The sequence below is a fragment of the Staurois parvus genome, unplaced genomic scaffold (assembly GCF_062004578.1).
Source record: "Staurois parvus isolate SC_StPar_1 unplaced genomic scaffold, SC_StPar_1.0 ptg001733l, whole genome shotgun sequence".
Classification (NCBI taxonomy): Eukaryota; Metazoa; Chordata; class Amphibia; order Anura; family Ranidae; genus Staurois; species Staurois parvus.
The window spans coordinates 38,066-53,013 of NW_028319529.1; the positions used below are offsets into that span (position 1 = coordinate 38,066).

At 45.7% G+C, this 14,948-nt stretch overlaps 2 protein-coding genes across 2 annotated transcripts in view; both read right to left on the reverse strand.

Annotated features, from left to right (window-relative positions):
- The window catches only part of LOC149434561 (vomeronasal type-2 receptor 26-like), a 121,745-nt gene that overhangs the window by 37,608 nt on the left and 69,189 nt on the right, over positions 1-14,948 (reverse strand). The gene's annotated exons all lie outside the window — the stretch shown is intronic.
- LOC149434562 (vomeronasal type-2 receptor 1-like) lies at positions 8,226-9,158 on the reverse strand. The gene has a single exon (XM_089663632.1). It carries the CDS (start codon positions 9,156-9,158, stop codon positions 8,226-8,228), a length of 933 nt encoding a protein of 310 aa, XP_089519758.1.

Sequence of the window (14,948 nt, forward strand, 5' to 3'; positions counted from 1 at the left end):
GCTCGAGAAGTGTGAATTTCACCAATCCCAGGTTGCCTTTTTAGGCTACATCATTTCCCCGATGGGTTTTTCTATGGACCCTGAGAAGGTTTCAGCGGTTCTGCAGTGGCCTCGTCCCAGTGGTCTTCGGTCCATTCAGCGCTTTTTGGGATTTGCCAACTATTATCGGAAGTTTATCAGGAACTTTTCCACATTGGCAAAGCCTCTCTCAGATCTGACCAAGAAGGGCAGTAACCCTCACGAGTGGTCACCCGAGGCCATCTCAGCTTTCAAGGCTCTGAAAGCCGCCTTCACTTCGGCCCCAATTCTGTCTCATCCCAATCCTGGGTTGCCTTTTCTTCTCGAGGTTGATGCATCTGAGACAGGAGTAGGCGCCCTCTTGTCCCAGCGACGGTCACCCGAGGGACCCCTACTTCCTTGTGGGTTCTACTCCAAGAAGCTTTCCTCTGCAGAGTGCAACTACCAGATTGGAGACAGGGAGTTGTTGGCCATTATTCTGGCTCTCAAGGAATGGAGGCACCTGCTTGAGGGTTCTGTGGTCCCGGTCCTAGTTCTCACTGACCACAAGAACCTCACATATCTCTCGGAGGCTAAGAGGTTGACACCCCGTCAGGCCAGGTGGGCTCTGTTTTTGTCACGTTTTAACTATGTGGTCTCTTACTTGCCTGGTTCCAAGAATGTCAGGGCTGATGCCTTGTCGCGGCAATACTCTGAGCTGTCCAGGGAGGACACTGAGCCGACCTCGGTCATTCCTCCAAACCAGATCCTGGCTGCCATTCGTACCAACCTGACTTCTCCCCTTGGGGAGCAGATTTTGGCGGCTCAAACTAACGCTCCCCCTGAGAGACCTGCTGGAAGATGTTTTGTACCTGAGGGATTGCGTACCCGCTTGCTACGTACCTACCATAATGCCAAGACTGCCGGTCATCCTGGTAGAAACCAATTGTCCTGGGTCGTTTCTCGGTTATTCTGGTGGCCATCTCTCCGTTCTGACATCGCCTCATATGTAGCAGCTTGTTCGGTCTGTGCCCAGAATAAATCTCCTCGGCACCTTCCATTGGGCCTTCTGCAACCCATTCCCAATGGGGAGCGTCCCTGGTCACACCTGGGAATGGATTTTATTGTGGATCTTCCTGCGTCTCAAGGTCATACGGTCATTCTTATGGTGATCGATCGTTTTTCTAAGATGTGCCATTGCGTTCCATTCAAGAAATTGCCGACTGCACAGGAACTGGCTACGGTTTTCGCCAAGGAGATCTTTCGCTTGCACGGGTTGCCCAAGGTGATTGTCTCGGACCGTGGGAGCCAGTTTGTGTCCAGGTTCTGGCGCGCCTTCTGCTCCCAGTTGGGTATCGAGCTTTCCTTCTCTTCGGCCTACCACCCTCAGTCCAATGGGGCTGCGGAGCGTTCCAACCAGGCCCTGGAACAATTCCTTCGTTGCTATATATCGGATCATCAGGACAACTGGGCCGATCTCCTGCCATGGGCAGAGTTTGCGAGGAACTCGGCTGTCAACTCCTCCTCTGGGATGTCCCCCTTCATGGCCAACTATGGGTTCCAACCCGCTGTATTGCCTGAGTTGTTCTCTCCACAGGACATTCCGGCTGTGGATAACCACCTGGCTGCTCTGCGCTCCTCATGGGGGCAGATTCAGAGGTCCTTGAAGGACTCAGCACAGCGCCAGAAGCTCCAGGCTGATCGTAGACGGTTGCCCGCTCCCTCATACCAGGTCGGAGATCGGGTGTGGTTGTCCACTCGCAACCTCAAGCTTCGGGTGCCCACACCAAAGCTGGCCCCCCGTTTTGTTGGTCCTTTCCGCATTCTTCGCAGGGTGAACCCGGTTGCCTATGCCCTTGCTCTTCCTCCTGGGATGCACATCTCCAATGTCTTCCACGTATCCCTGTTGAAACCTCTGATCTGTAATCGCTTTACTGCCTCTCTGCCTCGTCCTCGTCCTATCAGGGTCGACGGTCATGAGGAGTATGAGGTGAGCCGCATCTTGGATTCTCGGTTGGTCCGCGGTCGGGTACAGTTTTTGGTCCATTGGCGTGGTTATGGTCCCGAGGAACGTTCCTGGGTTCCTTCCGCGGATGTTCATGCTCCTGCCCTCCTCCGCGCTTTTCACGCCCGATTTCCTCAGAAACCTTTTGTGGAGCCACGGAGGGGGAGGGGCCCTTGAGGAGGAGGTACTGTCAAGGTCCTACCTTTCTTCAGAGCTTGTGCATCTCCATGAGCTGGCCTCCATCTTGGTTTTCTGCAAAGCATGGTGGGAACCTTTATGCCTTCAGGCTTCTGCGGCTCCTCCTCAGAAGGGTGTGGTTGAGCACATTTAAACCTGCTGTCTGCAAGTGTGCTCTGCACTTGTGTCCTGTATGTTGCCCTGTTGCAAGCTCTTGTGTTGTTCCCATTGCTCTCCTGGTAACCGACTCGGCTTGGACAAGACTACTCTCTGCGTTAACCCTTTATCTGACCTCCCGTTGTTGAATCCGGCCCGTGACCTGAGTATTCTTTGCCTACCGTCTAGTACTGTCTGCTCCGTTGTTATTGACCCGGCTTGTCTGACTACTCTACTCGTGATCCCATCTAGCTCCCACCAGCTGTACGCCATTGGCGGCAGTCGTTATCGCAGCTGGGGTCACTCGGGGGCCGCGACCTGGTCTCAGGCTGCGTCAAGTCCATCCCCACCATCAGGGGCCCTGGTGAAGGGTAGCCTGGGGCTTAGACTCCGCGCCCTGAGGGACTCTGGTCTGTGGGTAGTGGCTGTCGTCAGTCGCAGCGTGACCGTACCATAGGCCTGCCTGCCCATTCCAGCGTTCCTGCCCTGACATCTAGGTACTAACCTTACTTCCACTTACCACTCCCTCTATGAAGCTAATTTTCCACCCTTTTCCAATCCATTACTTAATCCTTAAAATCTTGGGACAAACTTGCCATCTCCTTCCTCGGAAGGATTCATGTACTAAAAATGACCAACCATTCTGCTCAAACTCTTGTATCTGTTTGAGATGCTTCCAGTCCCCATCCCTATATCAAAGCTACGTTCTCTACAGAAATCTTTCCTCCACTTTATCTGGCATAATGAATCTCCCTGAATTGTCCACACAGTTTTCCTTTCACCATGATCTCAGGGAGTCCTGGGGGCTCCAGATTTTGTGACATACTATTTGGCTACTCATCTCCGTACTCTTGTTTATTGGTCTTCTCAGCATCCCCCTAATAAATGGTCTGAGATTGAATGGCTTCAGCTATGTCCATTACACCCTTGTTCCCTAGTCTGGTCCATGACCCCCACTGAAATTGCCTCACATAAACACAGACTGCTCGGGCCAATACACTTCATGTTGTCCATATGGAGGCGCTGCAACGGTAAATTCTCTCTAACTTCTCCTTTCTCGCCTCTGACCAATGTTATATTTAATTTTAATCTCCCTGCTAGCTCAACCCCTGCCCTTGGGCTACAGCCAATTTATTTCAACTGAGACATCTGGTAAACCTGGTGTCTCGAAAGCTTAAACCCTTTATAGAGTTACAAAAATCTGTGCAGCTGCCTCCTCATCAAGATTATGTTTACCTGCAGATAAGACATTTTTTTCTTTCAAGATCCCTTCCCTGACTCTACAGAAGCCTACTCCTTTTGAACTCATTTGCATTCATGGTCCTTGCCAATGGGGCCTTATTTCCTCCATTTATAAACTATTACAGGACACTTGTCCCTTATCTACAGACCTACATCTTTATATGCGGAAATGGCCCCATACTCTTCAGCAAGATATGCCCCTAGATCAGTGAAATAGGATCATGTGTGGTATATAAAGAAAATACTTACAAAAGTTTGATGTTTTGGTACAAGACCCCTGAGGTTCTCCATTTCCCGCAATCCAAATGTTTCTCCTGTCTGCTGGTGATGTGGCAGAGAAATTGGCACCCTATTTTATATTTTACGGCTTTGTCAACACATTGCACCTTTCTGGAGTGAAGTGCAAAGCCTTTTTTGGCTTCTTTTACGGGTTCATATTCCTTTTGATCCTATTCATTTTTTATTAGGCCTACCTGTTCCAGGTCTCTCCAAGTTTGCCAAGAAACTATCTTCCCATGTCTTAACAGTGGCCAGGAGAACCATACCCATGCACTGGTTATCTACTACACCTCCCTCACGGTTGGAACTGTTGAAAGTTATTGGTGAGAATAGAACAATGGAGTATTTAAGTGCCATACATGCCAGCCTTGTTCCCCTTTTCGAAGCAATTTGGGATCCATGGGACCATTTTATCTCCAATATGCCTATTCAGATGTCTGATTTTACCGGTTAAGCCACTGTTATCCAACAACATTATCTATATGTGCATTTTCATTGATGGGTTCTGTTTCATTTTTCTTTTGTTGATTTGTGATATGTTACTGTTGTCTCATAATAATATGCAACTTCTTGTCTGTTGTATGTCTTTAAAAACTCAATAAAAATATAATTAAACAAAAAAAAGTTGTACATTTATTAAAATATTTCTCACATACAGCTTGCTGCACCTCCTTCAACACACATGCTACTACTCCTTCTGGGTATGGCAATGCTACATATGTGAGACTTTTTCAGTGCCTTGTCTGATTATGTAGCAGACATTGTATCTCATGTATCACACAAATCAAACAATTGTATCACAAATATACTTTATTGGTTGCCTCTGTATGAGTGGTCAGGGAATACAGCTTAGTTAGCGTCACGTATAGCAGTCTGTGTTCCTATAAGCCAACCAAGACTGGCCTACTGTTAGATGGCTGCTCCCAGGAACGCCATGTTCACTGGTAAGGAAGTACAGAAGGCTAAAGAATGTTCTTCAAGGAACATAGTCAATTTGACGTGTAGATGAGTCAGTTGAGGCTCAGGAAGAGACATGGTCAGTATATGAGCACAGGATCGGTGCAGGCATCAGGCAGAAATGTGGTCCATAAGCAGGCAAACTAGGAACACTAATTCTAGCTACACTGGTCTTGTGACACTGTGGCTAGTGCTGTGGTGATTGAGAACTGTTACTGGCTGCGCTATTAGGGCTCGATCACTCGTTGGGGGTAGTAAAACTTTGTGGTTGAGCCACGGATTTACCACTTTTCAACCACTACCCCCTTTAGCTGTACAGGCAGTGGCTGGGAGTGTACATCTGCTGTGACTGTGTCTCATGCCTAGGTAGTGAGCCTGACATGCAGAGGAAGACCTCTCATACAGCTCTGACTCAGGGGCCACTGAAGGTGGAAAAGCAACCACGAGAGCATGGTGAGGTATGAGTGCCTGAACAATCTGGTAGTCTGCAGGAGTAGCCGACAACTTGCTGGATGGATGGCTGGAGTAGCGCAGTTGGCTGTAGGCAGATGTTGCAGCAGAGCAGGCTGGCAGTAGGTGGCACAGCAGAGCAGGCTGATAGCAGATTGGCTGCCAGCAGACAGGGGATCAGCAGAGCAGGCTGGCAGTAGGTGGCACAGCAGAGCAGGCTGGTAGCAGATTGGCTGCCAGCAGACAGAGGCTCAGCAGAGCAGGCTGGTGGCAGGCAGGCTGGCAGCAGGCAGATGGCACAACAGAGCAGGCTATTAGCAGGCAGGCTAGCAGTAGACAGCAGTGCGGGATGGTAAGGCAGGATGCAGGGTCAGACGAGCCAGGGTCGGTAACAAACAGGCAGATCCGGCATAAAATGGCAGACAGAAGAGAAGTCAGTTCCCAAGCCAAAGTCAGCAACGGTGGGGGCAGACCAGGCAGAGGCAGGATGCAAGAAGCAAGCTGAGGTCAGGGCAAGTAATGTTCAAGTGAGGTCAGGAGAAGCCGAGTCAATCACAAGAACAGGAATACAGGGGGAGATGCAGATCAGCCAGCAATCTCAGTGCAGCTGCTGCACTTACATAGGCCATTTGGAGCCAGCATTAGCAGTGAATGCACGCATGCCTGAGTCAGGCACCTGCAGGGTCACACCTGCGCATCTGTGTGTGCTTCGGAGCTCCAGTTGTGGCATGGCCAGTGCATTCCTGACATTGCCGACTCCTTATAGTCAACCTCTGGATCCCCACTTGGCTCTCTTTCTGTGGAAAAAGCATTAATAAGGCATTGATACTTTTCTTGGCTCCAGGCCATACCCTTCCCATTTAATTAAGTATTGCAGTTTGTTCCACCTTCTCCTACAGTCCAGGCTTCCACCTCATATTCTTCATCTCCATTAACAATCACAGGCTCAGGTGGACCAGACACCCTATCTAGAAAAGGAGCAGGTACTTTAGGTTTCAACAAAACATGGAACACTGGATGAATGTTAAACAAGTCAGGTAAGGATAATTCAGACAATACCTCATTAGGCTTCCTCTTAACTGGAAGCGGTCCCACAAACTTAGGTGCAAGCTTCTCTGAGGGACATGCCAACCTAAGGTTTGTTGTAGACAGCAATACTTTATCACCGGGCTGGAGACTCAGTTCCCCCCTTGTTTTCTTGTCAAAAGCTCTCTTGTTATCCACCTGTTCCTTGGTTACTGCTTCTTGCAGGCAAAACTGTTTAGGTCAAGGCTGTTTTCCTATGTCTTTAAGAAAAGGATCATTCTTTCAAGGACAGAGAAGTGAAAATTCTGTAAAAAGAGCACAATTGGAAAGAGACCACACACAGGGCAGACTGACCATTCAGGCACTCGGGCACTGCCTGAGGGCCCAGGGTCAGTAGGGGGCCCCATGAGATGCCCCTAGTACCTTTCATAGGCTTTTTTTAGGTGTGGTTTGAGTGTGGGCTAGGACACAGAGGCCCCAAGATCCCCTATTGCCCGGGGGCACCATGAGTTCTCAGTCCACCCGTGGACCACACTGTATGTCAAACTGGAAAAAACATCCTTAAGAAAAGGATCATTCTTTCAAGGACAGAGAAATGCAAATTTTGGAAAGAGAGCACACTGTATATCAAACTGGAAAAAACATCCTTAACCACTTCCCGTCTTGCCCGTGTACATAAACAGCCAGTGCAGGAGTGGGTGGCCGTTCATAAATGGTGCCCGCATTTATAGGCTGTGCACACTCCCTGGGATTGCGCAGCACCACGATCCGGTGCCGCTGTCCAATCACTGTACGGGACCTCTGTGTGAGGTCCCGATCATGTGATCGCTGATTGGCCAATCAGCCATCACATGAACAGTAGTAAACAAGATGTCAATTCTGACATCATTGCTTACTATGTGTGAAATCTGTGAATGATCACAGAGGTCACATGGTACAAGGCTATTCACAACAGCTTTGTACCATGTGACAAGCTGTGACCAATCACAGCTCTCACAGTATTTCTCAATGGCTGCAAGAATGAAGCCAGAGAGGAGAAATGATTGCTTGTACAGCCTTTATGGGTGTAAAAGCAATCAGTGTAAAAAAAAAAAAAATCTTCATCACCCCCCACAAGTAGTACAGTGTCACCATGGTGACACTATACTGCTAGGGAGACAGTGTGTTAAAAAAAAAAGAACATAAATAATAATATAAAAAAATAAAATAAAAATGTAAAAATTTTTTTTGAAAAATTATAAGTTTTGCTTATAAACTAATTTGGGTTATTTTTTTTTTTACTAAACAGATAACCGAATAAATTTTGGCCAAGATTTATGAAAAACACTTTTTTTCAAAATTTTTGGACTTTCATTTATAGAGCAAAATAAATAAAAATCCTAGTGGTGAATAAATACCACCAAACTAAAGTTTTATCTGTCTCAAAAAAATGCTAAAAAATTCATATGGGTACAGTGTTGCATGACCGCGCAATTGTCATTCAAAGTATGATAGCAATGATAGCTGAAAATTGGCCTGGACAGGAAGGGGGTAAAAGTGTCCGGACTGGAAGTGTTTAAACAGGGGTAGGGAACTTTGGCACCATCTGTCTCCCACATATTACATTACATCATCTCTATCCCGGCATTTTGGCAACAATACACACCTTCAGCCATGTTTATTGAAAGTGTAACACCTATGCAGACAACATGAGACCAAGAATGGCATTATAGTAAGTAACCAGAACAGGATGGATCCATATCTTTCACACCTCTTATCCTGTTCTTGGACAATCAATAACTGCCTAACATTGGGGTGCATATGCTACCTGTGTGGATGTGCAGTAAATGATAGGGAATCTTCCTGACACTCATCAGAATTAAATAAGTGGCTTGTATAATCTACAAAGTGTCTTCAACATTACAGGACAAGTCCAGTTGATTGTGACTAAATAATACTAGCTGCACAATGACGTTGATAAATGAGACCCTTCAAAGTTATGTTCACTTAGAGCTTTATTATGTTTTAGTAGTCCTATCTCTATAACATGTAATACATGGTAGCTCAGTCTGAGTGTTACCTCCAACGTCTGCCAGTGTTCACGTCTCGTAACTATTTTTCCACCAGACTTGTAATAAATCATCTCATGCAGTGCATGTGCTAGGGCAATGACCGCGGCATACACCTGGAAGGTAATTCGGAAATGTTCCACGTCATAGTAAATCTGCGGCAATGTGCTGAGGCTCTCTGTCCCATTGCACTCCCCCCAAACTTTTTCTTTCATTTTTTTAGGCAAACAATCAAATAACATCTTCCACATATTTTTTATGGTGGGAATATCAGGAAACTTCTCAGGGCTTGCAGTCAGCAAGTAATTTTTAAGATCCGGAACCTCCGCTTTACCGAGATGCAACAGTAAGGAGCCATTCAGACTGACAACTCTAACAAAGTCTAAATAGTCTGGAAAGTTAAAAACAAAAATGAAGACATTTCTTAGGTCTGTCTTACTGGTCAGTTCTGAAAATAGGTGAAAATTTGCTTGGTTTCCAATGACAAGGATAGCGATACAACTGGACTTTGTTATTATTCTGGCAAGTGCTTTCTGCTCATGACTAAAGAGGATGTCTTTGATTGTCAGGGTGAACTCTACACAGATCTTATTTTGTGCCATCATCTGCTGGAGCTCAACACTTGAACGTTGGCTGCTCTCATCATCCGAATACACAATACCAACCCAGGTCCAACCAAAGTGCTTCAGTAACTGAATGATAGCATTATATTGCTTTCTCCCAGCAGGAAATATGGGGTGAAATGAAGGAGACTGAATCCTCTCTTTAAAAAAAGAATCCTGGGTCCCATAGCTCATCTGTGAAAACATAAGGGAAGCCATGGACAGTTGCTTAACGGGATCTACTATAAATTAAATTACCATTTTTACCACCTTGATAAACATTTAATTGCAAGTGTTCTTGTCACTTCCAGTTAAACTGGAAGTATGAAGCAATGTATACCTTATTCTGTAAACTACCAACGTCCCCAACCCCCATACAATAGAGATTAACAAAGGCAGACATGTTTAGTAGTCAGTCTGGGTGACAACCATGGATCCCTCCATTCATACAGAGGTAGGCATAGCCACCCTAAGATGGGAAGTATGTTGTTTGCAGGTTTATTAGGTGAAAATAAAGGAAGAAAAGCCTGAAGCTTCATTCACATAAGTGCATTGTGGGAATGTGTGTAAAAATTATGCACTCTGACAGGCTCACAGCACATGAAAATGCACTGCAAAATGTACACTGCTCAAGCAAATTAAAGAAATACTTTTTAATCAGAGTATAGCATCAAGTCAGTGAAACTCCTGGGATATTGATCTGGTCAGGTAAGTAGCAGAGGGGGTTGTCAATCAGTTTCAGCTGCTTTGGTGTTAATGAAATTAGCAACAGGTGCACTAGATGGGCAACAATGAGATGACCCCCAAAACTGGAATGATTTTACAGGTAGAGGACACTGACATTTTTTTCCCTACTCTTTTCTGACCGTTTTTCACTAGTTTTACGCTTTGCTAGGGTCAGTGTCACTACTGGTAGCATGAGGCAATACCTGGATCCTACAGAGGTTACACAGGCAGTCCAACTCCTCCAGGATGGCACATAAATACGTGTCATTGCCAGAAGGTTTGCTGTGTCTCCCAGCACAGTCTCAAGAGTATGGAGGAGATTCCAGGAGACAGGCAGTTACTCTAGGAGAGCGGGACAGGGCTGTAGAAGGTTCTTAATTTATCAGCAGGACCGGTGTCTGCTCCTTTGTTCAAGGAGGAACAGGATGAGCACTGCCAGAGCCCTACAAAATGACCTCCAGCAGGCCACTGGTGTGAATGTCTCTGACCAAACAATCAGAAACAGACTTCATGAGGGTAGCCTGAGTGCCCAATGTCTTCTAGTGGGCCCTGTGCTCACTGCCCGGCATCCTAGAGCTCAATTGGAATTTGCCATTGAACACCAGAATTGGCAGGTCCGACACTGGCGCCCTGTGCTTTTCACAGATGAGAGCAGGTTCACCCTGAGCACATGTGACAGACGTGAAAGGGTCTGGAGAAGCCGTGGAGAACATTCTGCTGCCTGTAACATGGTTCAGCATGACAGTTTTGGTGGTGGGTCAGTGATGGTCTGGGGAAGCATATCCATGGAGGGAGACAGACCTCTACAGGCTAGACAATGGCACCCTGACTGCCATTAGGTATCGGGATGAAATCCTTGGACCTATTGTCAGACCCTACACTGATGCAGTGGGTCCTGGGTTCCTCCTGGTGCACGCCAATGCCCGGCCTCATGTGGTGAGAGCATGCAGGCAGTTCCTGGAGGATGAAGGAATTGATACCATTGAATGGCCACCACGTTCGCCTGACCTAAATCCAACAGAACACCTATGGAATGTCATGTTTCAGTCCATCTGACACCGCCAGGTTGTACCTCAGACTGTCCAGGATCTCAGTGATGCCCTGGTCCAGATCTGGGAGGAAATACCCCAGGACACCATCCGTTGTCTCAGTAGAAGCAGACCCTGATGTTGTCAGGCATGCATACAAGTACATGGGGGCCATACAAATTACTGAGGACCATTCTGAGTTGCTGCAATGACATTTCAGCAAAATGAACTAGCCTGCTGCATAATTTATTTCACTTTGATTTTCAGGGTGTCTTTGAATTCAGTCCTCTGTAGGTCGATCATTTTCATTTCCATCAAATGATGGGGCATCCTTACATTCCTAATACATTACCCAGTCCATATCAATATAGAGATCCAACATGATATTTTTCCCCATTGGAAGCTGATGTGTTTTCAAAGTGTTCCTTTCATTTTTTTGAGCAGTACACAACCATATTCTTCTCTTAGGGATTGTATACTGAATAATGGAGGATGTAGTACCTGTAAATCCAAAAAATTATGGAGGCAGCCATTGAATCCATATTCCTCACTTTCCTGGATTTTGCGTTGGTTTTTATGCAAGTTCAATTAAATAAAAGATATCCTATATATTCCATCCTCATACCGGAGCAAAATTATTTAACCCCCTCCAAGACATCGCAGATGCATTTCATGACTACTATAACTTAAAGTGGTTCTAAGGACCAGTTCACACTCCATGCGTTTCGGCTGCTTTTTTTTCTGGATCCAAAATGCACAGAAAGTAGATTATATAGTTCTTAATGTCATAGTTCACATCAGTGCATGCAGTTCCAGTGTGTTCCGGTTGCAGAAAAAAAATGTAGGACAGGCTGCATTTTTTTTCTGCACAGAACTTTACTGGAATACAGTAAAACGCATCAAAAATGTACCGAAATGCACTGGAATGCACAAAAACACAACAAAAATGCACTAGAATGCACATGTCCCTGTTTAACCACTTGAGCTCCAGAGGATTTACCCCCCTTAATGACCAGGCCTTTTTTTGCTGTTTGGCGCTGCACTAATTCAAATGATAATTTTTGCGCTATAAACAAAAAAAACAAGAAAATTTTGAAAAAAAAACAATATTTTCTACTTTCAGCTATAAAAAATATATCGTAAACTCAAAGTTAGTCATAAATTTAAGCCAAAATGTATTCTGCTACGTTTTTGGTAAAAAAAATCCTGTGCATTAGCGGGCAAACTGGCGCTATCTAGGAGGGGCGCTAACACTATCAGAAGTCACCAGTGACACTAATACAGTGATCAATAAAAATCTGTTCACTGTAATCAATGACACTGGTGACAGGGCAGTGAAGAGGTTAACTGGGGGGGGGGGCGATCAAGGGGTTAAATGGGATTTCTGGTGCACTAGCGGGCAAACTGGCACTATCTGGGAGGGGCGCTAACACTATCGGAAGTCGCCAGCGACACTGATACAGTGATCAGTAAAAATTGGTTCACTGATCAGTGATACTGGTGACAGGGCAGTGAAGGGGTTAACTGGGAGGGGGGCGATCAAAGGGTTAGACGGGACTACTGGTGTATTAGCGGGCAAACTGGCGCTATCTGGGAGGGGCGCTAACTCTATCGGAAGTCGCCAGCGACACTGATCAGTAAATATTGCTTCACTGATCAGTGACACTGGTGACAGGGCAGTGAAGGGGTTAATTGGGGGGGGAGGGGGGCGATCAGGGGGTTAAATGTGACCTAGAGTGTTCTAACTGTCAGTGTGTAGTGTTTTACTCACTGTTTGGATGTCTTCTTCTCTGTCTGGAACGGAATGTGTCCAGGCAGAGAAGAATGACATCATATCCTGCCCTGTGTAAATGTCAACACAGGACAGGATAGTACAGGGACCGATCATGTGATTTCAGCCAGAAATCACTGGCTGAAATCTAATGATTGATCCCTCCTGGATCGAATCGTGTCACCCACGGGTCGGCGTGAGCGCGCGCGCACGCGCGCCCCCTACCCGTGAATGTGTCGGGAGGGCGGAGCACGTTTTAAAACATGGTTTTGCACTCCACTCTATATAAAACCAATTAATACGGCGCTAAATAAGCAAAATAAGATAAACCATATAATATAGTGGCTGACATATATAAGGAGTGGCTGACATATATATAAAGAGTGAAGTGGACAGCTTTGAGGATAACATGCATGAAGGTGAGCAAAAACGTGAATAATGTCCTTAATGGGTAAACATAAGGTGAATGGTGTCCTTAATGGGTCACACAGACTTCATGCAGGTGTGAGCCACAATGTGCCAATCCTCTACGGCTGGGGTGCCCCCTCACCTTCCTGCTCAGGCCCCCAGGGACCAAAGAGCTTATAATGCTGATTGTAATGATCCTGCTGGTCGGTGGATCCTGCTGGTAATAGTGGTGTCACTCACTCCTCCTGGTAGGTCTTAGTATGGAATAGTAACCTCAGCACTGCCCGTGATGTCTCTCCGATAAAGGCTACGGATCTGATAGTAAGCAGGCCTTTACACCTCTCCAAGGGTGTACTGTGTTCAGGACTTGGAGCACCAAGATGGCGTCCCCGCCGGATGTGACGTCAAGCCGTCAATCGTAGGAAGCTCCTCCCTCTGGCGTATCTACGCGTTACGTCACTCAAACACGTGACTTCATCAGGATATACGCCTACTAGCGGTGGAGCTTGATTTATTGGTCGATTACCCAATCAGCATTGCTGATGGGCGGTGCCGACCGCCATTGGAGTGAAGTACAATAAGGGGCGGACAGTCTTCTAGGTATCTTGGTTAAAATAAAAATAAAATCTCAAACCGAACGATCGTATCGGGGGTGGATATATGGGATGAAAATATATATAGGTGGATTACGGTCACTCAGGTGCAAGCTCCGATGACAAAGTAAGGCAACCTAAAGCGGCACTCTAACCTCAATTCCCACCATAGAAACAATATTATAAAAGGAAAATGTAAAATAGTTTTGGATTAAACCAAATTAAAAGGAGATAAAACATTAGGGGGATCTATAATAAAGATAACCCCTAGTAGTACCTATTCATCAAGGGTGACTAGGTATATATCATAAATATAAAGACCAGATCGCCCATATATACAGTACACCATAGGGTTGGTCAATGACCATAACATGACATTATAATTAACAATACAGAGCCTAATGCAAACATAATGCAGAACATAGAAGGTGTTAGGGGTCTGATTTAATAGTTGCTGATGAAGCAATTCAGGTCGAATTCAACGTTGAGGCCCCTCGGGGCTTGTGACCTCAAAAGGAAAATCCATTTGGATTCCATTTGACTAATAGATCTCACTTTATTGCTCCCCCTCCAGTGTCTTTTATATTTTTCTATTGCCCAGAATTTAAGTTTGGACGGATCATTATGATGGTGGGTGGTAAAATGCCTGGGAACACTGTGTTTAGTGTGGCCCTTTTTTATATTTTGGATATGTTCCCTAATCCTCTTCCACATGGGCCTCTTAGTTCGTCCCACGTATTGCAGCCCACACTCGCACTGGAGACAATATACTACCCCTTCTGTGTGGCATGTAATAAACTCCTTGATGGTATATGTCATTCCTGTAGTGGTTGCTTGGAATTCTCTCATTTTCCTATTACTTCCTTTTGTGGCCTTGCAGGCGTAGCAGGTCTTACACGGGTAGAAACCCTTTAGATCAAAAAGTGTATTGCTGCGGTTAATCTGAGGGGGGTCAATCACATTTTTGACTATACTAGTTCTAATGCTGGGGGCCTTCCTATATATAAACAATGGTTTAGCAGGTAGGGCTTTCTCTAAAAGGGGATCCGATTGGAGGATAGGCCAGTACTTCTTAAATATTTTCTCGATTTTTTTATAGTGCATGTTGTAATCTAAAATGATAGATACGCGGTCATCTAGATGTGCCTCCTTAATCTTATCTGTCAACAATTGGGTTCTGTCCATTTTCCCCACTTCGTCGATTTTTTTAGAAATGAGATGTTTACTATAACCTTTTTGTTCGAATCTATCCCCTAGTTTTTGGACCTGGTTGTTATAATCCTCTATCTCGGTACAGTTTCTCCTTAGACGAATGAACTGACCCTTGGGAATATTCAAAAGCCACTTAGGATAGTGGCAGCTGTCCAGTGCAATGTAGCCATTCCGGTCAACATTTTTGAAATAAGTAGTGGTGGTTAATCTGTTTCTTTTGATTGCAATGTTTAGGTCCAAGAAATGAATGGATTCTTCACTGGTTTCCCAT

Excerpts from the sequence above, each read along its gene's own strand:
- LOC149434562 (XM_089663632.1), bottom strand. The coding sequence starts at position 9,158 with ATGGCTTCCCTTATGTTTTCACAGATGAGCTATGGGACCCAGGATTCT.